The following is a 26,114-nucleotide window of genomic DNA, read 5'->3' on the forward strand; positions in this document are numbered from 1 at the left end:
ATCCCTAAGCAGGGGAGAAAGGGGCCATTGTTCAGGGGCTTTGGGGGAAAAGCATGGGCACCGGGGAGCTCCACAGGGCTGAAGTAGGAGGAAAGGCTCCCTCTGCTTCCGGGCATCGTGGGTGGCTGGAGGAGAGGGACTGTCACTTGCGCCCACCTCTCCCTTGCTCCAGGCAAGCCCTGGGGCACGGGTGCTCCTGGAGCCGAACAGGGGCAGGCTGCTTGGGCACCACTGGCAGTTTCCCTCCCGCTGCTGGAGCCAGTCCTTCATCTGCCCGCCCAGAGACAAGCAGAGGTACACAGCATTCCGTTCAAGCTAAAATTTATTCCTGCATGAGTCTCCCTTGTACGAGACACTTCCCGTCCATCTTGCTTACACAGTAAACAAGCCACCTGCCAAGCAGCAACGCTGCCCCAGTTCGGTACCTGCGGTGGGCAGCTCCTCCATCCTGGCCTGCCCTCCCCCAAGCCCTGCTGGGATGCCCTGGGCTGGGCAGGATGCTCATGGCACAAGAGTGCTGAGCCTGTGCCCGCAGGGCCAGCAAGGGCGAAGCAGGACGGGTTGCTGGGTTGGATGTAGCTGCCTTGTGGGCTGGGGCTGGGGTTGTGCTCAGTCGGGCCCATCTCTCCTCCCACTGCGCCTCAGACAAGGCAGGATGGGGAAGAGAATAAATTAGAGAAAAGGCTAAAAAGGCCACTGGCGTTTGCTAGCTGGAGGACAGAGCAGCAGGGCAGGTGGGGACATGCATCCCTGGGCACCCACGGGGGCTCCTGATCACAGGGAGAAGAAAGCCCCAACTGCAGATGGTCCCAAAAAGCCACTGTCCTCCCCTTCCTCTCCTCCGCAGGATGGACATTCCTGTGCAACCCCAGTGGCCTCCCGCTCCCCTAAATGGTTTAAGGCACCGTCGTATGAGGAGGCAGGTAAAAACCTACCCAAAGCATCCCCTGGCACAAGTCCCTGGAGAGCCAGGAAGCGCGGGGATGCTCCAGGTTAAGTGAAGTCCACTATAAATACATATACATTTCACAAAATGTTTTCCTCTCTCCTGTCCGTGAGTCTGGAACTGAACTCAGGCTGCTTTGAGGAGTGTGCATGGGGCAGCTGGTGGGGATGCGCTGCCTGAGATGGGACGGAGGTAACTGAAGAGCTGGGGTCCTTTGCCAGGAGGTTCAGAAGTGCTAGGAGGAGGCCAGAGCAGTTCATGAATCCTCTGGGACAGCCAAGCAGAATGGGAATGCCAAGAGACCAGGAGGGATGTGCAAGGCTTTCCTGGGTCCTCATCTCTGGGTGCTCCCCCAGGGGAGCAGAGGTCCTGGCTGAGTCAATGGGGCTGGCAGCCCTATGCCCCCAGAGTCCCTTGCTCAGTATTTTTATTACACACCAACAAAAAAAAAAAAAAAAAAAAAAAAGCGCAACTAAAACGTACCCCACTGTGAAAACCAAATGCCAGCGACCAGGAGGTGCCTGAGCTGCCTGGGCCCTGCCCTGCTGCGGACTGCCCTCCTCAGTTCAGAGCTGGGGTGTCCTTGCCTGAGGTCTGCTCCTGGCTGCCTCCAGCCTCCCGCTGCTGAGCTCTCTCCTCTTCACCTCCCTCTTCCACCTGGGGGGCAAATGGCCGAAACCTGGAGGGGCTGGCTCTGAGGGGTGGCGCAGGGAGTCCCCAGGGAGGCAGGGCTAGCTACATGCGGGAGGATGGGCTGGCCAGCTCATAGAAGAGAAGGTAGGCATCGCTGCTGCGGACGTGGCTGGATGACATCGGGGTAACACTGCAGAGATGGGGAGATGTGCCATGAGCAATAGGGATGAGTCACCAGGATGCCCTGGGCAGGGTGTTCCTGATTGCCTCGACCCTGCAGCCGCCCCTGTCCCGCATGCAGCCTCACCGGGAGTCGTTGAAACTGTGCCACTCGCTGGAGATAGGACTCTTGCAGTAGGCAGTGTAGTGTCCCCCCATGGTGGTGCCCGAGTGGTTGGAGACAGCGTAGAGGTTGTAAATGGTGTGATCTGTGGGCAGCAAGGGTGGTGCTCAGCCATGCTGGCTGCTGCCCCACTGCCCCCCAACATGCCAGCATGGAGCTGGGGCCAGATGGGATTGGCACCCTGGATATCTGTGGTTCCCACCCCCCCGTGCCTCTGCCCCCTGCTACAAGCTGCTGCACCCTGGGGGGTAGGAGGGACCCAGCCGGGAGCTGCTGGGAGCCCAGGGCTGGGCTGGAGCTACGCAGGGCCCTGCACTCACTGCAGCTCTGCGAGGCAAACTCCCGGAGGTCCAGGTCCTTCAGCTGGAAGTTGACAAAGGTGGTGAGCTTGCTCGTTCGTATCCTGGCCTCTGAGAAGCGCTTCAGGTCTGGGGTGTTATGTCAAGGAGACGAGGGACAAAGTGAAGCCTGTGAGGAACCGCCTGCCCCACCCAGCACCCCATCCCTGTCCCTTTGCCTGAAAGATACGAAGCACCAGGATCTTAGGGAACTTCTGGATGCTGAATTTTTTTGTGCACCTTGTCCTGGCTTTGCAGCGACAACATGTCTGTGGGAGACAAATGGCACAAGCCGGAGGGTGAGGGCAGAGGCCAGCCCCACTGGGCACTGAGCCCACAGTCCTAGCAACATAGGCATGGAGGGAAAGGGGCCCAGCCTGCACCAGGACAAGCCCACCTACTCGTGTACCCCCATGCCCCGTACCGGTTTCTCATCCCCATCCAGCACATCCTCTTTGGTGAAGAGTCGTAGGCAGTCCATAAGGGTCACCTCCCCGTAGCCTTTCTGTGGGAGCACAGGATGGGTCAGGGACAAGGGTGTGTGGGGCAGGGGTCTGGGGGCCGGAAGGGACCCCTTACCTTGGGAATGGGCAGGGACAGGTCCCAGAAAGGGTCAAAGGCTGTGGAGCAGTAGCCACACTCGCTGCAGGTCAGTGAACTCTTCAGCTGCCCAACAAAGAGGTCTGGTGGGAATGGGACAAAGCAGGGTGAGACACCCAGTTCCCAGCCCTACACCCAGCAGAGCCCTGCCCTCCTCTCCCCACAGCCCTGCTCACCACTAATGCGGCTGTCCTCCCTCTCCTGGTACCTCCTCCACATCTGGCGGCTCTTCTCATCATCACTGCCAGAGACAGGGACTACTGAGTACTGAGTGTGGCCTCGGGGATGCCAGCCCAGAGGGACCTGCATGGTCACTGTCCCTGGGCCAGGCTTGAAGGCAATGAGTTCATCTGTGGGGCTCGTCCACTGCCTCCGTCCTAGCCAACACTTACGGGAGGTGGTCCAGGGTGTCTGTGCTGGCCCGTGGCCGCACCAGCACACGGTTCACCTCGCTGTGCAGCCCATCAAGGAGGAACCGCAGGAACTCCTGTGCGTCCTGCTGGCTGCAAGACACAGGGAACAGCCAGTGAGCTGCAGCAGAGGCTCAGCTCCCCCACTGCCATCCCCACACCAACACCCCTTACTTGTAGCCGACAAAGCGGGGGGCATATCTCTGGATCTGCGTCTTGAACTCAGAGGGGCTCACACTCTCATTGGGGGATGAGGTCCAGAGCAGCTGAATCAGCTTTGCAAACTCTGTGGGCAGAAAGGCGGGTCAGTAGCACAGCTGGCCCTGGCCAGCTCTGGTGGCATGGCATTGCCATGCCCTGCAGGGGAGAGCTCAGCACCCCGCTCCGGGGTCCCCACGGACGGCCCCAGCCCCTCTGGAGAGGGGACCCGATCCTCCCGCTAGTTGGACACCCACAGCACAGAGCCTGCCCCAGCAACGCCGGGGAGAAGCACCGACCTCTGGGTGGGGGTCCCCCAGAATATGGGGTGGCCCAGGGGAGCAAGGACATGCTGTGGGGAAGCCCCACAGGGTGCGGAGCCAGGGGCTGGTGAGTGACAGTTACCTGACATGAGCGCAGTACGCATGCGGCTGTTGTTGTTGAGGTCTCGCAGGTAGTGGTTCTGCAGGCAGTAATCCCGCAGCTCCTTGGTGTTGCTCAGGCACTGCAGGATGGAGTTCATGAAGCACTGGGGGAGGCAGAAGAGAAAACCATGGCAACGGGAGGCAGAGGGAGGCAGGCGGTGGCAGGGGGACACCTGGGGTGGGTGGGTAGAGGGTAGGGACAAAGCACTGCAGAGCATGGGAACCTCCATGGGAACCTCTTCCTCAGCCAGCACCATCAGGAGCAGGGTGCAGGGAGCTGCTGAGGCAAAAGCGTTGGTGCTGGGGGCAAGGTGAAGGGACAGGGCTCCCCACTGCCCCACAGATGTGCCCACAGAAGTGAATCACACAGTGTGCCACAGTGTGAGCTGGGGTTGCGCAGCTGGGTACTTGGGTAAGCACTCACCGTATTGCCAAGATTTCGCAGGCCGGTCAGTCCCTGCACTGCCTTGGAGCTCTGCAGAGAGAGGGAACAGGGCTGAGACAGTGTCCAGCACGGGCCGGTCGTGCCTGTGGGTAGCCCAGTGAGGCCGTGATGCCACGGGCATCCAGGTGGAGCAGATCCTCAAGTGCAAACAGAGGCCCCATCCCCCTGTGGGCATCACAGACAGAGCCAGCGCTGCAGCTGCTCTCTGCACTGGCTGCACACAGGACTGTGGCTGAGGACCCGTTGGGAAGCCATGGCCGGCCTGCCCCATCCTGCTTACCTGGCTGCTGCTGCTTGGCTCCCTGGCCCAGAACAACACTCAGGGCTCAAAGTTCTCCTGGTGACACTGCTGCCCTGTGCCCTGGGCTGCAGGCCAGGCCAGCCTCCCCCTGCCAGCCCTGTGCCCCAGGAGGCTGGGGGGTGGCAGTGCCCCGTGCCTGCTATACAGCTGCAGGAGGTGCACAGCGCTCCGACACTGCCCGCCTCGTCCACACTGGGTGTCCCCTCCAGGACTGCAGCCAAGACTTTGGCACAGCTGTTTTGCAGGATAAAGTCCACCGGGGAAAGTGCAAGCCCAGCCCTGCAGCAGTCAGCTTGGGTGCTGGTGGGGACAAATGGTGGGAGCCCAGGAACCCTGCTCCCAGCCCTGACTGTGAACTCAGTGCAGAGGGTAGTGGAGGGGCAAACCTCCCCAGAGCTGTGCCCGGAGCAGGGTGAGGGGCTGATAGGGCTTGCAGAGTCACACTGCTGATCATGCCCCACCAGATGACCAGGTTTTAAGGATCCTCAGGCAAATGCCCCAGCTGCCCACCCCAGGAGTGAGGAGGGGGAGGAGGAGAGGAGGGGAGGGGGCCCAGCAGCTCTGAAATAGCAGCAGCTGGTGTGTGTGTGGGAGGTGCTGAGCACCCAGCCCTGACAGCAGCCCAAAATAACCCAGATCCAGTTACACGTGCTCCTTAGCGACGGTGCAGGCATCACCCACCGCAGGGGGGACCAGCACCAGTGGGGACTCAGCCGCCCTGTGTGGGCATACACGGCTCTGACGGACCGACCGGGTACCCTGTGTGCCACGCGAGTGCCCCTGCAGTGCCCAGAGCACAAGGGTGTCCCCAGCCATGCCTGGCCGCGGCGCATAGTGCTGGAGGGTGGCTGTGCAAAATTGCCAGGCAACCCCACCACCTATACCTGGGCAGGGAGCCCCAGGCCGGGGCCAGGCTCAGCTGGGCAAGGGGTGCCAGCAGGCTGTGGCAGGTCAGTGCCACCCCATGGTTTGAGGAGCTGGCCTGGCTCTGGTCCCTGAGCAGACAGGGCCCAGCTGACAGCAGGAAAGGTGGCTCTGTGTCCCAACAGCCTACATCCCTTGAAGAGGCTGACCCCTAAAGGGCTTGCTGCTTGTGTCCCCACGCCTATTGCAGGGAAGGTCACGGTACCAGGGAGAATAGCAGCAACTCCTGGGAGGTACCCCAGTATGCCCCAGCCATCCTCACCAGGACGCTGCTTGTCTAGTTGCCCTGGTTGGGCAGCTCCCACCATGTGCCAGGAGGGAGCCGGGTGTCCGACGAATGTGGGTGCAAACCTCCCCATGGACCTGGCATTCACCCACTGCCTGGCCAGGCCAGGCCCTAGGCTGCCCTCCCAGAGCCTGGAGCAACCCCAGGGGAGGGCTGGGGCTGGAGTGGGGGGGGGGCCAGGTGCTCCCATACCATGGCACAAGCCTGTGTGCTCTGAGGTCTTATTTCCCCGCCTGGTTTTCCCTCCCCTGGGTGACTCAACTCCAGCTAATCCCCCTCTCCTGTTCGGGGCTTTATCTAGGACACGGCGCTACTCAGAGGCGGTGAAGGCGAGCTGGCTCATGCGGTGGTGGCTGGGGAGTCCCTGAGACTGCACTGCAGGAAGGGGACGGGGGACAGGGGATGGGGGACAAGACTCAGCCTATCCTGCCCCATCCGGCTCTGCGTGCCAAGCGCCCATTGCGCCAGCAGGAGAGCCGGAGCAGCCAGACTTACATAAGTGCCCAGACCCTGCCCTCCCTGCCCCTTGCCTCTGCTGTCCCCGCAGCCAGAGATCTGCCCCAGCACTGTGGCTCGGGGGACAGCCAAGCTCAGTCTGGTGACACCGCCCAGGGGCTAGCGTGGCTAGGAGCCCCTTCCTTGCAGTGGGTAGGCTGGGGCACAGGGACTTGGCCAAGGTCACCGCAGGGGCAGGGCTGGGAGGGGGACGCAGGTGTCCTGACACGTGCTTTCACCTGCTCCCTGCCCCTCCTGCAGGACACTGGGGCACCCCGGCCCCACCGCCAGCCGGGACAGGCACCCACCCCAGGCACCCCATCCTCCGGCAAGGGGGATGCCAAGGGGTACCCCGCGCTCCCCGACAAGGCCAGCGGCCGCCCCCCTCCCCGCGCCCCCTTCTCTGCCCCCACGCCGGAGGGCAGGGGACCGCGGGCAGCCGCGGGGCTCGTACCTTGGTCTTGTTGAGGACGAGCCCGACGAAGGTGGAGACCAGCAGGGACCCTGGCATGGAGGCGCGGGGACGCAGGTCCTTGTGAAGGTCGGGGAGCGCGGGGGGCTCCTCGGGCAGCGTCACCGTGTAGGAGTCCCTCATGGTGGCCCTCGCGGGCGCAGCGAGCCGGCGAGGGCCAGCGGCGGGTAGGCGGCTGCCGGGGGGTGCCGGGTGGGCACCCCTCGCCTGGGGCCAGCTGCGGCCGGGGGCAGGGGGTCAGGCGCTCGGAGCACCGCCGTGCGGTGCCGGAGCCGGTGCCGGCTCTGGGGCTGACGGCACCTGAGCGGCTCTGACATCAAATGGGTGGAGAGGCGGCAGCCGGGCTCCGTGACGGCCGGCCCCCGCCGCACCGCGTGGTACAGCCGAGCGGTGAGCCAAGGGGGGCCCGCGAGGGGCGGCGCTGCCCGGGGGGGCCACGCTGCCGGCACGACGGGCCGCGGCGGCGGGGCCTCCGGGGGCGGGCGCGGCCAGCGCGGCCCCGTCCTCGCTCCGCCCGCCGGCAGCGGGGGGCTCCCCGCCCGGGGGGGCGGGGGGGGGCCGTCCCCCGACACCCGCGCCACGCTGCGGGGGCAACAGGGCACTTCGTGCCTGCCTGCCGCCCCGGGCGCCCGCCGGACCGCCGGCCTGCCCCAGCCGAGGGTCGCTCGCCAGAACTGGGGCGCTCCCGCCGCAAGTGGGTGCGAGGGGTGCCTGGACGCAGAGAGGGGCTGAGGGCTGTCTGAGAGGGTTGGGGGGCTCCTGGGCTCGTTGCCTTCCCTGCAGGGCCCGTGCTGGTCTCCTGGGCAATGCCATTCTGGGGGAACTGAGCAACAGCAGACAGTGCATAGCCCCTTCTTTGGGGGATGCATTGGCACTGAGCTCAGAGGGTATTTCAGTGCCTTGCTTCCTTTGCTGGGGAAAAAGGCCCCCCCTAAATCCCGTGTGGAGCAAAGACCTCGTGAAGTGTCTGCCCTCTGAGAGCTGGGTAAACTGAGGCACAGAGCCGGCAGGGCTCTGGCTCTTCTGCAGCAAGGGCAGATGTGGAGGCTGGCAAGGAGCCTGGCTGTCCTGTGTCTCCCGCTGTTTCACCCCTGTGACCGCAGCAGGGCGAGAGACAGAGGCTGTGCGTGCCCAAGTGTCTTACCCGCCAGCTCAGGGAAATTTCCATGGGTGCCCAAGGCAGGGAGTGCAGTTAGGCTGCTCCGAGGACCGCCAGAACCTCTAGCCTCGCCAAGGGGACTGGAGACACCGATCAGAGGTTGCTTTCCTCTCATGCCAGCCCCCGCCAATACACCCCCACCCACAGCCAGTGGCTGCTGTTTGAATCCTAATTGCTGCAGATGCAGACTCCACTGTCCGCGGCGCACGCTCGGCACAGCCAGTGGAGGGGCTGATGGGGGGGGGGGGGGGAGGGAGACAGACTATTTTTGGCACCAGCAAAAATATCTGAGGAGGCATCTTGCAGCGTTATTCATCTGCAGGGCCAGGGCTTTTTGCATCACAGCAGGATGTTTGTCGTAATCCCCGCTTGCATGTGCGCGCATGTGTATATATATATACACCCCGTGGTGTGTACACCATACACACACAGGGACACAGTGTGCACACGGGTGCACACCCCAGCAGCCTCACGCAGATGGCGTGGGTGCCCTGCAACGTGCTCCCGCAGCCTCTGCAGGTCACACCCGGGGCCCTGGGGCCATGGCACAGCTCCCCAGTGCGTGTATGAGCGCTGCGCAGGGGCACCCACCACCCTGCCCTGCAGCCCAGTGGGTGGCCTGGGGGCAGGATTTGCCTGGTGCACAGCTTGCCCCAAGCACTGTGCAGGGTGCTGGTGCAGCACTCTCCCTGGGGATGCCCTGTGCTGGCAGAGCCAGTTTCACAGCAAAAGGGGAGGCGTTCGGCCACATCCTGTGCCGAACCTCATGCCCTGGTGACATGGAGTGCCCTGGGCCAAGGACCAAGTTCCCCTCCAGCCAGAGCAGCACGCAGGCTCTCAGGGCAAGGCTGAAGCAGGAAAGAGAAGGGGAGACCCAGCAGGATGGCATCACTCAGAGCCAGCTCCCTGCCCTCAGCTGTCCCCTCTGCAGCGGTGACCTTCTGCCATGGGCAGAGGTTGCCACAGGCCTGGTTGGCACCATGAAGGCAGGCAGGGCCAGGACTGGCTGCAGGCCAGAGACGTCAGCTGCTCAGGATGGGACTGTGGAGAGCTGCCGGTGATTTTGTGGGTGGCTCTGGCCTTCTGACCCTATGTTCACCCAGGGTGGTTAATGGGGCGGCACAGCTCCAGTCCTGCCCCCCACCAGACTGCCCTTCCCGGGACCCAGCACGGCCCTGGGCGGAGCTGGTGGCTCGGCAGGCATGGCCATTGGCTGCAGCTGGATTGCATCTCTTTTTGCCCTGCAGAACGGTAAACCGAGGCACAAAGTGAGGGTGTGGATAGAAAGAACTGTGGGCACCCCCGCCTCCTGGCTGCAGACTCCTCCAGATAGTGGTTTGTGTGGTGCAGAGGCAGGAGGCGGGGGGAGAAGAAGGGATGGGAGGAGGCACTGAGTTAGCCCCCCCATGCCCTGGCCCCGGCAGGAGCCGGTGCTGCTGCCGCTGCCCTGGAGGCTGTGTAATGGGGCAGAACCAATGGCAGCACTGGGGCTGCAACATGCACTTGTTTCTGGCACTTGGCACAAGCCCAGGTGCCCCAGTCTGTTTTACGATCGGTACATTTCCTTCCCGGCTTGGGAAAGTGAGGAAAAAAAGCACAGGAGTGGAAAATAGCAGGTGTGTCCATCAAAGCACCAAGGAAACCTAAGCCAGTGTCACTGATCCAGCCGCCCTGCTGCCCCGGCACAGGTGCCTGCCCCAGCACCCTGTGCCAGCAGCCAAGCCCTGCTCACCTTTGTCACCCGTCAGCCCTGGCTGGAAAGCCCCCACCTGCGCTCACATGCAGACCACAAGGCTGTGGTTTGGGAGTAACGCAGTCCCTGCTGCTCCGTGGCCAATCCCACCAGGCTGGTACCCACATCGGAGCAGTGTGTGGGCACCTGGGGGTGGGGACCCCTGACACCCAGTGGTGGTGAGGGCTTTAGCGAATGTCCGTGGCTGGTAGCAGCTGCTGGGTCCCCCCCTCGGTCCCCCCCCTCAGGACCTGGCGTGGGAGGGGGAGGCTGGAATTCCCTTCCACAGCACCCTCCTCCACTCACCCCCAGCCCCTCCAACCTGCTTCCTCGTCTCAAGGCTGGGGGCCAGGGGCCAGGCAGGTTACGCACAGGGGGTCCCACAGCAGGGCAGGGTACTGCTGGCGCTGCATGGGGTACAGCTTGGAGGGTGCTGGGGAAGGGGCAAGTGAAATGCTGGCAGCTGGCTGTGATGTCGCACCCCCTCCACTGCTCCTGCTACTGTGCCTGGGGGCTCAAGTGGGTGTTTAAAACCCAGGTGAGTGCCAGGGAGAGGGAAGAGAGGAGTCAGCCCTGCCAGAAATGGGATGGGCAGCTCCAGAGGGTCAGTGGGGAGATGTTTCCCACTGAGCCCCAGCTGCGGGCAGGTGCTGGACAGAAGTGGCTGTCTCTCCTCCCTACCCCATACCTCAGGCTGTGCCTCCCCAGGCCAAAGGCGTGGGCCAGACCTCCAGGCTGCTCCCACAGCCCTTTCCCCAGGCCCTGGGGCACAGGGAGGGACGTGGGACCACTGGCTGGGAAGGGAAAGAGTTTTCTCTCCTGCTCACAGGGAAGCAGAAAAGAAACCCCCAGACCTTATCCTCCCAGTTTGGTGGGTGACGGTGGGACAGAGCCACAGGAAAGCAAACGGCAGGTCAGACTGTGCCAGGGCACACCAGACTTCACCATGGGTGGATGAAGGCCGACTGGAAAGAGAGCAGGAGACAACGTGGGCAGAGCCTGACCAGCTCTTGGAAGGAAACCTGAGTGGAAAATTACCAGGCTGCTCCCCTGCGTGCCCGAGCCGGGCTGCGTGTGTGATGCCTGTTCCCAGCCCGGGCTGAGGCTCTGGGGATGGTGCAGCACCGATTGATACCTGCGGCACCAAGTGCCCGCCACCACACGTAACGCTGTACAGAGCAACCACTGCCATGGAGAAACTTCTGCTTCCCTGGCTGCCACAGCCCATGCTGGGCAGAGGGGCCCAAGATGGCAGCAACAGACCGTGCCAGGGATCAGGCATCACGGAGCACCAGTGAAAAACCTGACTGGCAGCTGGGTACCGAGTCACTGTGCTGGAGCCAGCACCAGCCAAACCAGCCTTCCCAGCTGGGTGTCTCCAGCAGGGTGAGTGCCCATCCCAGTCATGTCACCTTCTGTAACTGGGATGTGGCAGCAGGAAACCCTCTTTGGCCCCACACTGGGCTGGGGCTGGGGCCAGGAGGGAGCAGAGGGCAGGGGGTGTGGGCACAGTCAGCTGAGTGGGGACACGGTGCACACAGGTTTGCATGCACGGGGGGGTGTGTTTGCCCACATGTGCCATCACCTGCTGTCATGCACACATGTGGAAAGGTGCAGCACACACACTCCTGCCAGCACATGGGCACCCTTAGCTGCCAGGCTCCCACGGGGACCCCTGCGAGCTGTGCTCCCAGCACTTGGCTGACTCAGCAGCTCTGGACCAGGACTGCTGTGCCAGCAAGGGCAGCTCGAAGGGTCAGCAGCAGCCCTGCGTGGCACAGATGCAGAGACTGAGGCATGGAGCAATACACCGAGTTTCCCAGGATGAGCATGCAAGGTGCCTCAGGCTCCCTGGCTCAGCACAAGCGAGCATGGATCACACACCCCACCACAGCACAGCTTTGTCCCCCATCCCCAGAAGGTGCCACATACCGTGGGGTCCCGGGTGGGCATGTCGCGGTAGCCATCATTCCTGTTGCAAGGCTGGTTGATGCAGCGGGTGCCAGGGGGCGGCAAGGCAGAGCTGAGGGCAGCCTGTGAGGGGCTGAGAGGGCCCACAGGGAAACTGCCGTGGCTGCTTTTCCTCCCATAGCTCTCCAGGTAGCCACGGACGTAGTCGGAGCGTGCAGCAGCCTGGTAGAGACCCTGCAGGGCGCTGAGCTCCTGGCAGCCTCGAGTGCTGAGAGGGCCAGGGGTGGGTGCGTAGGCGCTGTCCGAGGCGTGCAGCCCTGAAAACTCCCGTGCCAGGTCCGAGTGACTGATGGATTTGTGACGGCTGAGAGGTGCTGTGGCGGGCAGGTAGCCCGGGGGGCTACTGGGGGGCCCTGTGAAGGTGTAGCATGCACCCCCAGTCAGCCCACCGCCGGGTGGCCGGGGTTGGGTGCGGATGTACGTGGGGCTCAGGCGGATGCTGGAGTCAGGGTACAGGGGCAGCCGGCTGCTGTCATAGCCACTGGTTGGGGACAGCCCTGCGTGGTGGTACCGGGGGGAGGCCAGGTAGCTTGATTTGAAGCCGATTTTGTCACTGTCTGCATAGGATGTGGCCAAGGTGGATCCATAGGAGGTGTAGGAGCTGTAGCCACTGGGCACCTTGCCGTAGGTGGTCTCGGCATAGCGGGATGAGTCAACGTACCGCTTCAGGGTGGAGGAGAGCTGGGACATGCTGGAGGCTGGGGATCAGTGGGCTCTCTTGGAGGCATTGACTGCAAGAGAAGAGCCCAGGGGTCAGGTTCCATGGGCCATGGTCAGCACAACTGGGCACCCACCACCTGCACCCACCCGGTAGCTCACTGGCTCCTGCCTTTCCTGAAGCCCAAGGCAACAGTGGGAACCCAGAGGATGAAGGGTGCAGTGCGGGCTGTGGGGTCCAGTTTGGCCATGGCTCCTGCCACCTGCCAGCCCTCCTGGAGAGCCTGGAACAGCAGGGTCCAGCTGGAACTGTCATCCATGTGCCTTCAGGCACCTCGTACCTCAGAAGGGAGGCCTGGGGCACAGCCAGAGGCACCCAGCATCCCAGCACACACAGTCACCAAAGCCAAGGGACTGCAGCAGTCCCTTGCCCTGCCCCAGCCCTGGCATCCCTGCCACACCGTCTCATAGCTGTCCCACTCTTGGGGCTGGAGAGGTGCCCCCAGTGCTCCTCCAGATGGGAGGCAGCTCCCTGGTTACAGTCATCATGCTTAAACCCAACTCTGGCTGAGATAGGCAGACAGGATGGACAGATCCAGCCCGCCCTGCACCTTCCCCTGATTATTCAGAGCAAGTGCCGAGGCTTGGCAGTGGGCTGGCATTTCTAGCTGGCTGCTAACACACACCATTTGTCTGAGAGGGAAACTGAGGCAAGGTCAGGAAGCCAACACAGGAGTCCTTGCCATCCATTCCTTCTCTCTGCTTGGTGCCTGGCACCAGTCAGTGGGTGAAGACCTTGGTGCAGGCACGAACCACCGAGGGGCCTTGGGGGACTGTGGGCACAGCCAAGGATCCCCTCGTTGCAGGGGCATGGCCACTCAAGCAGTCTGCCTGTCTCCCTTGCTGTGGCTGCGCCCTGCTAGCCTCTCCTCAGTTATTCAAGCTGACACGAGTCCTCCTGGTGAGGCGGCTGCTGTGCCCCTGCCAGCCAGGAATAGCCATCTTGTATGGGTGGTCGACAGCCCAGCACTCGGTCCCCACAGGGGAGCTGGTGGCTTCTGACCCGTGGCACCCACATGGGCCAGGAGAGGAGCATACAGGGGACAGGGACAGAGGCACCCAGAGCACACATGGAGCCAGCCCAGAGCCAGGACAGGGCAGCGTGGCAGCCAGCAGCCTCCAGCGCCTGCAAACACAGGCTGTCTGGACCCAGAGGAAAGTTTGCTCTTGGCACCCACGCTGGCAGGCTGATGGCTCGTCCCCTACCTGTCCTGGGGCTGTGGCTGGCACCGGAGTGGGCAGGACCCCAGCTGAGTTCCTCTGTCTTGGCGTTGCTGGTGCTTGGCTCCCCGTGTGCCTGGCGTCTCTTCCCTGGCAGGACAGTGGCTCATGTGGCTCCGAGTCTCCGGTCACCCGGGAGATGACCCTGATTCAAAGGCTTTTCCCAGCCCAGCCGGGGCGGGCTCTGGCCCGGCTCCAAGCCAAGAGGTGACGGAGATGGTGCCTGGCCCGGCCCTCACGCAGCCCCGGCAGCATGCATGGCGCATCCAGGACTGGGAACGGGCACTGGATCCCTGACAAGAGGAACCTCCAAAGCACTGCTCCCTGTCTGACCCTGGGAGGGGGCCCAGACTCCTGCTCAGAGCCCAGGAGTCGCTGGGCATGCCTGCCCGCAGTGGGATCCACTGCCCCGGGGAGCCGGCAGCACCCCTCTGCAAGTGTCACCCCAGGGATGGGAGCCACTCTGAGCCTACCTGCTGCAGCCGCACCATGCGTGCCCTGCATTTTCCATGGCAGGCAGCCAAAAGCTAGCCCCGTGAAACCGGAGTGGTGGAAGGGAGCTGTGCGTGGCAGGGACGAGCCCTTTTGGCTTCACAGACCCTGGGGCAGGGGGTGAGGTGGCTGCTGTATAAACTCCCCCAGCCACCCCTTCCCATCTAACCCCAGCATGGAAATGCCCCAGGACTGCTTTTAGAAGACAGTGGTGAGAAGCACCATCCAGCCACCACAGCCTCCTGGCCAACAGTCTGGCGTTCTGGCCAGCTGGCTGCATCCTGGCTGCATGCCGGTGTTATTGGCCAGGGAACAACCATCCCACAGTGGAGCGAAAACTATTTACAAGCAAGAGCAAGGTGGAGCACACAGACCTGTTTGGGAATGGAGGAGGCTCAGGGGTGAATAATCTGCTCCCAGGCAAGGACTCCACAGAACACCCAGCTCTTCCCGGCCGGGCTACAGCTGCCCTCACCAGCACTGGGAGGGCCCAAGAGTGGTTCTGCCAGCCGGGATTTGACACACACAGAGGGGAATTTTGCTCAGAGGGACATGGTACTCCAGCCAAGGGACTGGCACCTGCTACGGGTACCGGAGTGAGAGGGACAGAGCCCCTCTGCTCTCAGGGAGCACACGCCTGGCTGCCTGCCTTGCTGGGACACAGAGCAGCCTGGCACAGCGAACCTCTCTGGGCTGCCCCTGCTTCCTGTCCCCTCAGCCAGCAGAGATGATCTGGGCTTGGGACAGGCACCTCAGTGCCGGGACAACCCCATGCCGTCACCCACTGCCAGCAGTGCCCATGCCCTCCCACTGTGCCGTGCCACCACCAGCACAGCAGCGGCAGCAGCTGCCCGTGGGCATGCACAGGCTGCCTCTGCCCCCAGGAGAGCCGCCGGCATGGGAGCAGGAGGGGAGCAGGTACTTTCTGGCAGCAGGACAGGTCTCCACGGGACAGCACGTGCCCTGGGGATGCAGGGGAGCTGATGGAGGGGTGCGCGGCCCGGGAGGCGAACCTGCCCCAGACACAGCAGCTAACCCGTTGGCGCTGTGGGAAGAAAGGTCTTACCACCATCCGCTAGGACTGCCTGTGCTGCGGAGTCCCCGTGTCACATCAGAGCAGACCCCAGGGCTGCAGGACAGCAGAGCGTGCCAGGAGCCAGAGGAGTTGAGGGAGTGTGAGAAAACCCCGGTTCCTCCCATCGCTTCCTGGCCTGCCTGGCCCCTCCCTGTCCATAATAGCGCTGAGCTTTCCTGCTGCCTGTCAAAGCCCTGGGGCTGGCATGGCTGAGTCAGGCCTCCTGCACCCTCATCGTCCTCCCGAGGTGTCAGGGGAAGCTGAGGCACAGGAATGTCCGGTTCACCATCACGAGGCCAGGCAGCAGCCAGGGCCAGGGACCGGGGAGCCAGGGCACTGTGGGGCTGCTCGGGCTGTTGGGGAGTCCGGCCCTGGCTTCCAGTTCTGGCAGCCTTCCCGATGGGAAGCTCAGCCCAAAGCTGGGAGGCAAACCCTTCAGCCTGGAGGCAGAGGAGCAGAGACCCTGCTCCTTCTCCAGGCGCTGTCCTCTGCGGGAGCCCTCCCGCCCGCGGCCGGTGGCAGCTGTCCCCCTCGGTGGCTGCGGAGCCCCAGGGCGGGCTCAGCTTACACAGCACTGGCTCCATCCAAGGTGTTACGGCACAGCTGCTTCTCGCTTACGCAGGCTTGGAGCTGTGTGCCCTGTTCCCTGAGACACAATGTCCCAGCGTGGAGGTTACGTGGGAGCAACAGCAGAGACAGAGGGGAGACCCTGTGTGAAGCTCCTTGCCTGTTCCAGCCTTCAAGCGGTTTGGGGTAGAAGGGCTCTGTGTCCCTGACAGTGCTGGAGGGGTGGCACAGCCTCCTGTCCGTTCCCCGAGGGGGACAAGGCAAGGGATTCCTCTGGGTATATGTATTTCCCTCTAGGAAGGGTGGCCTGGAGCAGCCCTGGAGAGAATGTGCTGCTAAGTCTTTGCTCCCTACAAGGAATGGGAGTCACCAAGGCGTGTCCTTGGTCAGCAGACAGAGACCCCAGTGCTCCAGGGTGCTGTCTGCAGCCCTTCTTGTAGCCCTGCTCCAGCACTCAGGGATAAGCCACCCTGGCTCCAGCGCTGCCCCCCCACCACTCGCACACCCCAGGGCGATGGGACCTGACCAAAGTCACACGTGCAGCTGGGGCCAGCCTGGCCAGGGTCCTACCAGCCAGTAAGCCTGAGAACCCTCCAAACTCATGCCACATGTGCTGGCTGGGAGTCATCGCCCTGGACTTAACTCTGTGCTGCTGACACATACCCACCTGGCTGCAGTACCTGCTACTTGCCACTCCTAGGCCACCCCCCGCCCCCCCCCCGGCAGCAAAACCCCAAACCCACAGGGAACCTTGGTATAAGACCCCAAGGCATGTTATTGCTTTGAGGTCTGTGGGTAGAAGAAAGAAGGGACCCCAGGGAAGTGCCCGGGCACGTGGCTCTGCCCACACTGGGGGATAAGGAGGGTACTGGGGAGTGAGGCTTGTTGGCAGAGAGCTGCCAGGTTTTTGTGCATGAACTCCAAAGCTGCTCTCTGGAGATGTAGTGACTGCAAACCTCTCCCTCTGGGTTTTACCCAGCTGAAGGAAGAGGGGGGCAGTTTTGCCAGCGCCTCTGAGTCTCTGACGCCGCAGACTCCTCCCTAGGGCTGGTGTCCCTGTGGCACCCCCTCCACTTACCTGCATGCAGATCAGCAGGATGGGCGGCTGGTGACTGGTCAGGGGCACGAGGCCGGCACGGCGGTGGGCGAGCAGCTGGTCATGGAGGTGCCCGCGGGACTGAGCGCGGGGAGCTGATCCTGCCTCCTTGGGGTGCTTCCCCTGGGGCTGGAGGAGAGTGAGCGATGCGGAGGGGCCAGCAGCACCCGAGCTCTTTTCAGGGGACAGGCCACCCCGCAGCCCAGACCATCCACCATGCAGGGAGTGGACGCAATGGCTGGAGAGGGCCGAGCTGGAGGGCTGTGGGGCCGTGTAAAAACGCCACCGCAGAAATTCACGGCTCAGGTTACCGGCTAGATAAATATAGTGTCTTTATCTGACCTCACAGGGCGCTGAAATGCTCCTCTCGCATTCCAGCCTCGAGAAGGCTTAAAGGGGACGCAAACCCAAGGGGACTGGTGGCCCACAGCAAGGGGGTGCTGGGAGGGGAGGCTGCAGAGGCAGATGGGGCTGTGGGAATGTCGAAGGACTGAGGGTAAGTGTGGTGGGATGGTAGACTTGGGGAGGGAGATGGAGGTCCAGGAGTGAAAGGGTGGACAGAAGGTTAAGAGAGGGAGTGGAGCGGGACACAACTTTGTGTGTGGGTCAGGGAGGCAGAAAAAGGGGGTGCCCGTGGCTGCCAGTAAGGTCTGGAGCAGACCATCAAGGTGAGGAGGTAGTCTGGGTTTCACCCCCCTTGGGGCAAGCCACAGGGAGAAAAGTCTCCTAAACCTGCAGCAAAGGTGGTCATGGGGTACGGCAGTGTGGGCACAGGGGTACCCAGCCCTCATGGCTCCGTGGGGACACCGGGACACCCACCCAGACAGCTGATCCACCCAGGGCAGCCTTGAAGTACTCTAGCACCAGCCGGCCATGACTCAGCGAGCACCTGCTGAGGATAATTAGGAGGAATGCAATTATGGTGGCATTTTCCTCCCTCCTGCCTGGCTCCAGCCCTTAAACAGGGAGGGCCTTGTGACTGATGCATCTGAGCGTCACTCTGGGAGGCTGCTATGGGGTCACCAGCAGCGTTAGGGGGTGGCGGCAGGGCCCTGCTCCCAAACCTGAGGGCCAGCGTGTCCCATGGCCCCTGGCTCCCAGGATGGCATCTTTACCCAGGGCAGGGAGCAGAGCATGGCTACTGCAGCTGCTCTAGAAGATGTGGGGACCCTTGGCAGCCCCACTGGCAGCGAGCAGGCATAGGCACACAAGAAGGACCCTGGCGTGACAGGCATACTGCCCCGAGGCCAGGAGCTTTGGCACACGCGTGCACACCCAGCCCCACTCCCATACACACTCCCAGCCCTGGCAATTCCCTCCCTGGAGGATGGCTGGGCCAGGACCAGACCTGGGGTGCCCGCTCGTACGTACCTCGCTTTGCCTCCCTGTCGATGCGGTGGGCAGCCCTTGCCCTGAGCTCACAATGGGGTGAGGTGGGGGCCTCTGGGGTGGAGCAGAGGGATAGGAACAGGGATGAGGACAAAGGGCCTGGGTACAGGGTTCCATGCTCCAGGGGGGCAGTGGGAGGTCACCCTCATTGGGGAAGGCAAGTCTTGTCCCTGACTGCCTCTCTACCGCAGGGCTTGGGCTGCTGAAGGCCTGGGGGGGAGGCACTGTGCGGGCTACCTGGGAAGGGTGTCCTCCACAAGCTGGGAGGCTGAGGGCAGAGGCTGTCCCTGCCCTCACTGCAGGCTGGAGCCCAGCCCTGCCGCAGCCCCTCGCCCCACCGCCGCACACACAGGTGGCCGTGGCTCCAACACACAACCCAGGGTTTTATTGTGCAGACAGAGGAACACTCCTGGAGGACAGGGTTTTTTTGTTGTTGCTTTTCGTAGGGTTCTTTTTTTTTTTTTTTCCCCCCTTAACAATTTCTTTTACGATAAGCTGTGGAAACAACTACAAATGTTCACAAAAAAATGAGACTCAAGACGCATCTGCACTCTGCCGGCTGGGCTCTGCGCCTGCCCCGGCACTCACCAGCAAGCCCAGGGAGCTGGGCGCAGCCAGGCCTCAGCTAGGCACGGCCTCAGCAGCACTAGACAGCAAGCAAGCAGGCAGGAATGGGCAAGGAATGGGCACAGGGGTAGGAGGCAGCTCGCAGTGTCTGGAGAAGATCAAGGAGTGGGGAGCAGCTGCTGTGAATTGCTCTCAGCTGTGGTGGCACAGCCCAAGCTGCACAGGTAGCTCAGCAGGGCTGGGGTTCACCCCATGGACCCAGATGTTCCTGCCTGCATCTTCGTCTGCCTCCCTGCCTTCCCCTGTGTGCAGGTGCAGTAGGGAGGCCCCTCCGGTCTCTCTCCCTGGGAGCTGGGACGCTCCTTGCCAGGAGCTGCCGGGTTTCAGAGGGGCCAGGGAAGCAGCAGCCCACCAGCTCCTTGGGGTCCCCTGAGGCATCGGGGCAGGCCTGGGCTGTGCTTGGCATCCCTCTTCCAGCTTTCACTGACCCCTGGGAAGGTCCTGGCCTTACTGAGGCAGTGGCCTAGAGCTGGGCTGCCCTTTGGCCCTTTTCTGCTCTTAAATGGAGACAGGGAAATAGTGAAAGGGAGGAGGGAGAAGAGAGGGGGCACATGGGCTCCTCCCAGTGGCATGGTGGGACTGGAGGAAGACTGTGCTGGAGGAAGGCTGCTGAGCCTACCCAGAGCCAGGCACCGGGACATGCCATAAGGAAGGACTGGAGCCCCCAGATGTTCTCTTGGGGTAGACAGGGTGATGGTGCAGAGGAGTCCTTGGGGAGATCTTGGGGTCACACTCCCATAGGGGAGATCCTCCCCACCAGGCTGCCTGGATCCAGCTCTGGCGTCCTCGGGGAGGGGAGCAGGGCTGAAGGCAGGGCTGTGGCTAGCTCAGAGAGGCTCTGCTTGCCTCCACTGTGAGCGGGTGCTGGCAGCAATTCTCTCGTCACAGCTAAGGGCTGGTCCCCGGGGAGAGCAAGTGACGTCTCAGGCTTGGGCAGCCCAAAGGTACCAGATGATGTTTGGAGGAGGTCTCGCTTCCAGCTCAGCTGTTAAAAACAGATTAGGAAAAACTTGTTGCCAAAGCACTTTTGCAGGGAGCCCCCTCCCAGGGCCCCAAAAGAACCCTAAGGAAGCAGGGGCATTTGATGGGTGTCTCCTAGACCTGCTCCCCTCTCTCCTCCCAGCCTGGCTAGGCCTAGCATTGCCCCATGCCTCCCCTGCTCCGTCTCTTCCCTGCTTGCTCTGAGACAGCACTTGCCTCGTGCCCCCTTGCAATTGTTGCAGCTTGGGGTGACTCGGGGTGACTCAGGGTGACAGGAGCAGGCTGAGAAATCAATGAGTCACTTGGCTAGTGGGCAGGGTGGGTCGGGGACACCAGGGGCCCCATCTCCTCCAGGGGCTGTGGTCACAGCACCCAGCATGGGGACCCCTCTGCACGCTCTCGCATTGTTTCTCTCTTACCTGCCAATCCAGCTGTCATTCCCCAGTTGAGAACAGGCAAACCCCAAAAGTTAAAGGGACAGGAGAAGCAGGCTGTGCAGGGCTGAGGCTCCAGTGTTCCCAGCATGAGCAAACCAGCCAGCCCACCGAGCGGGGAGGTGCAATGGGAGAAGCAATGCTGCCTAGCAGAGCCACCATGCTTCGGAGCAGGGCATGTGTGCGTGTGATGGTGGGTCTCGGCACAGGACGGTGGTTAGCGTTAGATATACGGCTATATAGAGAGAACACAGAGAGAGGTTTCACTTGTTCCGAATGGTTCAGCTTCTCTTTCCAAGGGCTGCGTTCTGGCAGGGGAGGAGGGTTTGCTGGGGTACTCGGTGTGTGCGTGTGTGAGTGTGTGTGTCTGTGTGCTTTTCCTTTCACAGGGACACGAAGTCCACGGCTTGCAGGAGAGGCAGGGAAAGGAGAAGCAGCAGGAGCCACGAAGTGTTCTGGATCAAGAGGCTGAAGCCGGCACATTTCTCCAGTTTGTCTGTGAGGAGAGGGAATGGGGAGGGAGAGAAGAGCCACAATGAAATCCCTTGGGAACAGGGATCAGGCTGGGTGTTATAAGGGGTACTGGGACTCAGCTTCTTGCCTTTTCTCTGCCACAGAAATGCAGCAAGTCCCATCCCAGCCCCTTGCCTACTTCCCCTCCCACCTTGTGCCCATGTAGCCGCAAAACTTTTTGGGGCACAGAGAGTCTGGGAAGCGTAACCCTGCCTGTGGCTGTCTGAGGTGGCAGAGGGATGGGCACCAGGTAAGACAAAGGGCTCTGCAACTGGAGAACTGCTCCTGCAGGACATAAGTGTGGCAAATCCCCACTGCGCTCCCACTCTGGACCACATACCTCTTCAGTCCTTCACCAGCAGACTCATCCCCTCTGCTGAGGCTGACTATGAAGCATCACATACGGGATGGCACCCGGGCAATGCTCCCGAGGCAGGGCCCAAGAGAGTCAGGGGTAAGCAGTCTGAGATGGGGCAGAGTGAGGCCGTCTGTGGGGCTGACTGCTATGCTTGCAGTAGGAAGGGCATGTATGGGTTGGGAAGCACTTCCGAGGCTTGGGAAGGGTTTGGGGACACCAGAGGGGTTTGTGGTTTTCTCTGCTGACCCTGTCATGACAAGGAGCAGGTGGGAGGGAGGAACTGAGGCCAGACACTGCTGCCTGTCTCACCTTTGATGACAGTGATGTTCTTTATCTGGTTGCCAGTGTAGTCGTTGGTGGCCTTCAGCTCGCACATGTAGACACCCTCATCGCTGGTGGTGAAGCTCTGCAGGTAGAGGCACACCAGGTTCTTGTGCATGGTGACGTTGGCTCGGCTCCGGTAGACATTCTCGGAGACACTGATAGTGCTGTGGATGACGTGCTTCCTGTTGTCCTTGGTGATGCTGAACTCGTAGGTCAGGGGGTTGCTGGTTTTGTTCTCATAACGGCAGTCCACCCGGAGGCTCTGGCCCAGCAGGCAGGCACTCAGGTCCTTGATCATCTGGCAGTGGGCAGCCTGGAGGACTGGGAAAGGCAAGCAGGGGTTGGTCAGGGAGCAGCAAGCACTGGGGATGCCCATGCAGCCTCCTGGCCGTTGCCTGGCTGCTCCGGGCCGAGCTCGCTAGAACACAGGGAGGGGATGCGTGTCTGCCAGCTGTACCTGTCAGGATGACAGCGATGCCGATGGTGGGGTTCATCTTTCTGCTGAAAGGTGCCCGGCGGTGGCTGTCACTGAGAGGGGAGCCTGGGCAGGGGGAGAGAGAGGTGGTTAGCCAGGCCATTGCCCCGGCACGCAGATGTGGGCACTCGGTGGTGCAGACACAGGCACACGTGGCACAGGTGGACAGTCTGTCTCTTCTTACACAAATGATGCTCTACAGCCTGCTCATCATCACGTCTGATTCGCTGCACAGGGACCGTCTGGCCCTGTGCCAAACTAGGGAATCGGGCACTGTGTGTCTGGCCGGCAGCACCTTTCCATATCCCCAGGCAATGCCAGGCCATGCTCTCTTTTCTCCGTCTGGATCCCCCCCATCAGACATTAAATGAGCACGGCACAGACCTGCAGCTGCCTGCAGCAAGGCCTGCGTGTGCTGCCTTCCCCTCCTTCTGCCCCATACCCAGGCTGGGTGCCCAGTCAAGGAACAGGCAGGAAAAATCAGGATGCACCCCGCTGCCTGCACATCATGGCCAGAGGGCTGCAGCTCCAGGAGAGTGTGCTGCCAGGTGAGCGACCCTCCCTTGGCGCTGGCGGGCGCCAGGCTGGCCAGCTCTGCTGCGGCTCCAGCGGGTGATCTCAGCAAAGATGACTCATTGCGATGCAGTGAGGGAAAGGGGCCAAGAGCAGCGAGAAGGAGGGACACAGCAGCTGGACAGGGAGCCAAGACTGCCAAGGGATGGCACCACGTCTCCAGGGGCTGAGCTGAGTCTGCCTAGCCACAGGGTGGAAGGGTTTTGGGGTGGCAGAGTCCACCCTCTGGGTCTCTGGCCTGGTGCCTGTCTGTCTGGAGGCTGTCTTCTGGTCTGTGTGGATAAGGGGCCCACGGATGTGCCGTCAAAACCCCAGGGCTGCTGACAGTCCAATCCAGCTGAGAGGAATCAATTAAAGGTTTGCAGCCCAGCCAAACAGCCGCATGGGGAATCCAGCCGCAGACATGCGGAATGGAGGGAGAGGGTGGGGGAGCAGCAAAGCAGATGCTGGGGCTGAAGGACACTCCGAATGCCCTGCAGTCGGTCCTCTAGGCTGGGGATGTGGGGCCAGGTCCAAAAGGGGGAGGTGAATTACCACTCCTTTTGGACGCCAGGCTGGCAGAGGGGACAGCAGACCCCCAGTTTGCTCCCTCTGATCTTGGCTAAGCATCTGGGGAAGAGCTAGGAACTGCCTGCACTTCAGCCAGCTGGATTTTTGTTTTTAGCATTTTTTAGGTCTTTCATATAACATTGTAGGAGGAAATACCAAAACCATTTGCTCACTCTGAAGCTGTGAAAGATCTCTATGTCTGTAATCCCAAACCCTGGCCAGGAAGAAAAATTTCCCTCTGTTTGGTCTTGACAACCAAGTGGCTGCAAATGGGGGCAAAGGCATGATGGAGCGGACTACCCAAGTCTCCTCTGGGTTCCTAGAAACCGATCCCTGTGCTTTGCTTTGTCATTTTTCGGCTCCGACCCTCTCCTTTTAGAATGTCCTGGGACACTATCTAGGTCACAGACAGGCTTTCCTTCAGAAAATCAGTGCAAATAAGCTCCCAGAGAGGAGGGCTTCCTCCCATCTGTGTGCAAAAGCACTCAGATCTTCTAGGCTCTGGATTCATGAGCCCTTGGCTCCCTTGTACCCCTCCTCTCCCCCTGACAGCAGTGCCAGGAGCAGAGCTAGCCAGGTAACTCTCACTCCTGTGTGATCCCAGGGGCTTTGTGTAGGGACAGGACTCGAAAGGACGGCAGCATCGCTGCGACCCCCAGCTCTTGCAGAGCAAAGCTTTCCAGCAAGGTCTCTACCACCTGCTCAGGGACACGCCACGGTGGTACCTCTGTGCCCACCACCGTGACAAGCTAAGGGTGATAAATGGGCTGTGGGGGTGGCAGTGGGGTGGGTGGGGGTGTGAGAGAAGAAGAGGATGGGCCGGGAGAAACCAAGACCGCGGGGAGCTGGCTGCGCTCGGGGGTGCCTGCCAGCAAAAGGGAGGTGCCGGGGGGCTCCCGGGCGCGCAGCGCCTGCGTGTGTGGGGGCGAGTGGGGAAGGGCGAGGCGGCGGGCAGGAGGGGTCGGGGCGCCAGCGGCTCCCCCCGCCCGTGCAGGGAGCGGGCACGCGTGTGGCAGGCGTGCCCACGGAAAATTGCCGCAGTCCCGATGCTGGGGCGGGGGGGGGAACGGGGCGGGGAGGGGAGCACCGGTACCGCTGCGAAAAAACCGAGCGCGTCTCCCTCGGTGTCGGCCGCCCTCCGCAGCCAGCCTCTCCCCGGCGGTCTGGGGCGGGCAGAGCATCCCGCCGCGGGGCACCACCCGGGTGGCGGCGAGGGGCTCCCCCGGCGCCCTCCCTCCCTCCCTCCCTCCCTCCCTGGAGCCGGCGGGAGCCCTTCCCGCGGGGGTCGTGCCGCCGCCCGGAGCGGGGCAGGGCGGCGGTGGGGCCGTGCCTACCTGCCGGCGCTGTCCGGTGCTGGCCGCGCTGCCGCCCGCGGGGCTGCCCGGCGCTGTCCGGTGCTGCTGCCCGGCGGGGCTGTGGGCGGTGCGGTGCTCCCGCAGTTTGGGAAGGGCCGGGCGGGCGGCCCCAGCAAATCAGGGCCGGGCGGCGTCACGCAGGCTCGGCCCCCGGCCCTGCGGCGCGGGGGGGGGGGGGGGGGGCGTGGGGTGGGGATTTGGGGGGGGCTGTGTGTGGACGGGGACGTGGGGCGGGAGGGGGGAGGGCACTGCCTCTGCGGGCCTGATCCCCGCCCCGGCCCCGCGGGGCTCGGGCCAAGGCCGGGGGCGTCGGGCAGGGTGCGGGGGGGTCGGGGAGGAAAGAAGACCCTGGGGCGGGGGGCAAGGGGGTACCGCCGGAGTGGTCCCTCAGCCTGACCCGGCCGGGGCATGCACTGGTGCGGGGGTGTCCCGTTGGACCCCCTTCCCCCTCCTGTCCCTTCCCCCCCTCCCCACCCTACCCCCCCCCCCCCCCCCCCCCCCCCCCCCCCCCGCACTCCAGTTCCCCTCTTTCTCCTGACTTGAAAGGGTGGCAGATCCCCATTGCCATGGGAACATCACATTTTGCAGAAGAGCTGCCAATCCTCATCCTCCCCAGCAATGTGGGAGTCGTTTTGCTGCGAAAGAGGGGGGGCTTCGGAAGTGGAACGAAGAGGTTTGATGAGGAGGGAGGAGGCATTCCCCCTCCCCAAATGTATAGAGCTCAGGTAATCTACTGAGGCCAGCCTGAACCGAGTCAAAGACCCATGCAACACAGGTCACCTCCATGTGGGAAAGGGTGGCAGGAGCGGCAGGGGACAAAGCTGAACCTCTGTCTGTGATGCCACTGGCCACAAGCCGTAAGTTTTAGGCCCAGGGCTGGTGGCAATGAGGATGCAAACAAGGGCGTCTTCCACACAGGCTCCCATCACCGCATAGCTGGGAAGGGGCCAATCAGGGCTGCTTCTGCACAGGAAAAATGTCTTTGGACCCAGAAAGCAACCTGGTAAAGACCTCTTCCCTGCTCTTGGCGGAGCTGCTCTCTCCCTGGGAGTTTGGGTCCCAATGCCCACCAGGAAGGAGCAGAAGCATGCAGGATGGCCTGCCCTGTCCTCACCCCCTTGGCTGGGCTCTGCAAAAAGGGCTGGCACTGTGAAAGTTGATCTGAAAAGTCATATTCTGCTCCAGCAGAACCTGATCCCAGGTGACATTCGAGTGCTGAGGTTTTGCAAGCTGGCTGTGCAGCAGCAGGGTTTTGCTAATTCTACAAAATCTTGGCTCCAGCTTTTTGCTCACTACATGGGCTGCGGGCATGCAGCCCCAAATGGGGCTGGACACCCAGGCTGGCTGAGGGGCCTGTCATGCCCAGGGAGCGTGCAGCAGGGCTCCCGGTGTGCTGCCATGTGGAAGGCAAAGGCCTGACCCTATCTATTGTGGCAGCTGGGTATTAAACGGGCCCCGGATGTGGGGTCATGCACAGCTGCACGTGCACGGCAACAGAACTACACTGGTGACCCAGGATGGTACAGACTGACAGTGCTGGCTAAGGATGGGGTTAAAGGCATGGCAAACTGTCACAGAAAGCCGCCACTAACATGACTGGAAGCAGACTGATGCAAATGCAAACAGGCAAACACAAGAGGCATATTGCCATGTTGTCAGGGTGCAAAAAATGCAATCACGAGGTCTGCAT

At 62.4% G+C, this 26,114-nt stretch overlaps 2 protein-coding genes across 3 annotated transcripts; both read right to left on the reverse strand.

The window, feature by feature from the left end:
* Window positions 1-304: 304 nt before the first annotated feature.
* Window positions 305-18,498, reverse strand: USP2 (ubiquitin specific peptidase 2). 2 transcript variants are annotated; one of them, XM_032998211.2, is made up of 13 exons: window positions 16,829-18,498; window positions 11,640-12,409; window positions 4,318-4,368; window positions 3,874-3,997; window positions 3,445-3,556; window positions 3,253-3,363; window positions 3,037-3,101; window positions 2,840-2,943; window positions 2,685-2,765; window positions 2,451-2,529; window positions 2,243-2,350; window positions 1,887-2,007; window positions 305-1,769 (listed from the first exon to the last, which is right to left on the reverse strand). In XM_032998211.2, the coding sequence occupies exons 2-13, from the start codon at window positions 12,366-12,368 to the stop codon at window positions 1,682-1,684; spliced, it is 1,773 nt and encodes a 590-aa protein (XP_032854102.1). In that variant the 5' UTR covers window positions 12,369-12,409; window positions 16,829-18,498; the 3' UTR covers window positions 305-1,681. The 2 variants fall into 2 exon arrangements, with proteins under 2 accessions (XP_032854102.1, XP_042656522.1); XM_042800588.1 differs by lacking the exons at window positions 11,640-12,409; window positions 16,829-18,498 and adding an exon at window positions 6,799-7,252.
* Window positions 18,499-18,598: 100 nt separating this feature from the next.
* Window positions 18,599-24,529, reverse strand: THY1 (Thy-1 cell surface antigen). The gene is made up of 4 exons (XM_042800589.1): window positions 24,404-24,529; window positions 21,930-22,013; window positions 21,458-21,793; window positions 18,599-20,773 (listed from the first exon to the last, which is right to left on the reverse strand). The coding sequence occupies exons 2-4, from the start codon at window positions 21,964-21,966 to the stop codon at window positions 20,661-20,663; spliced, it is 486 nt and encodes a 161-aa protein (XP_042656523.1). The 5' UTR covers window positions 21,967-22,013; window positions 24,404-24,529; the 3' UTR covers window positions 18,599-20,660.
* Between the last annotated feature and the right edge of the window lie 1,585 nt (window positions 24,530-26,114).

The sequence above is a fragment of the Tyto alba genome, unplaced genomic scaffold, assembly GCF_018691265.1.
Source record: "Tyto alba isolate M040663 unplaced genomic scaffold, T.alba_DEE_v4.0 Super-Scaffold_32, whole genome shotgun sequence".
Lineage (NCBI taxonomy): Eukaryota > Metazoa > Chordata > Aves > Strigiformes > Tytonidae > Tyto > Tyto alba.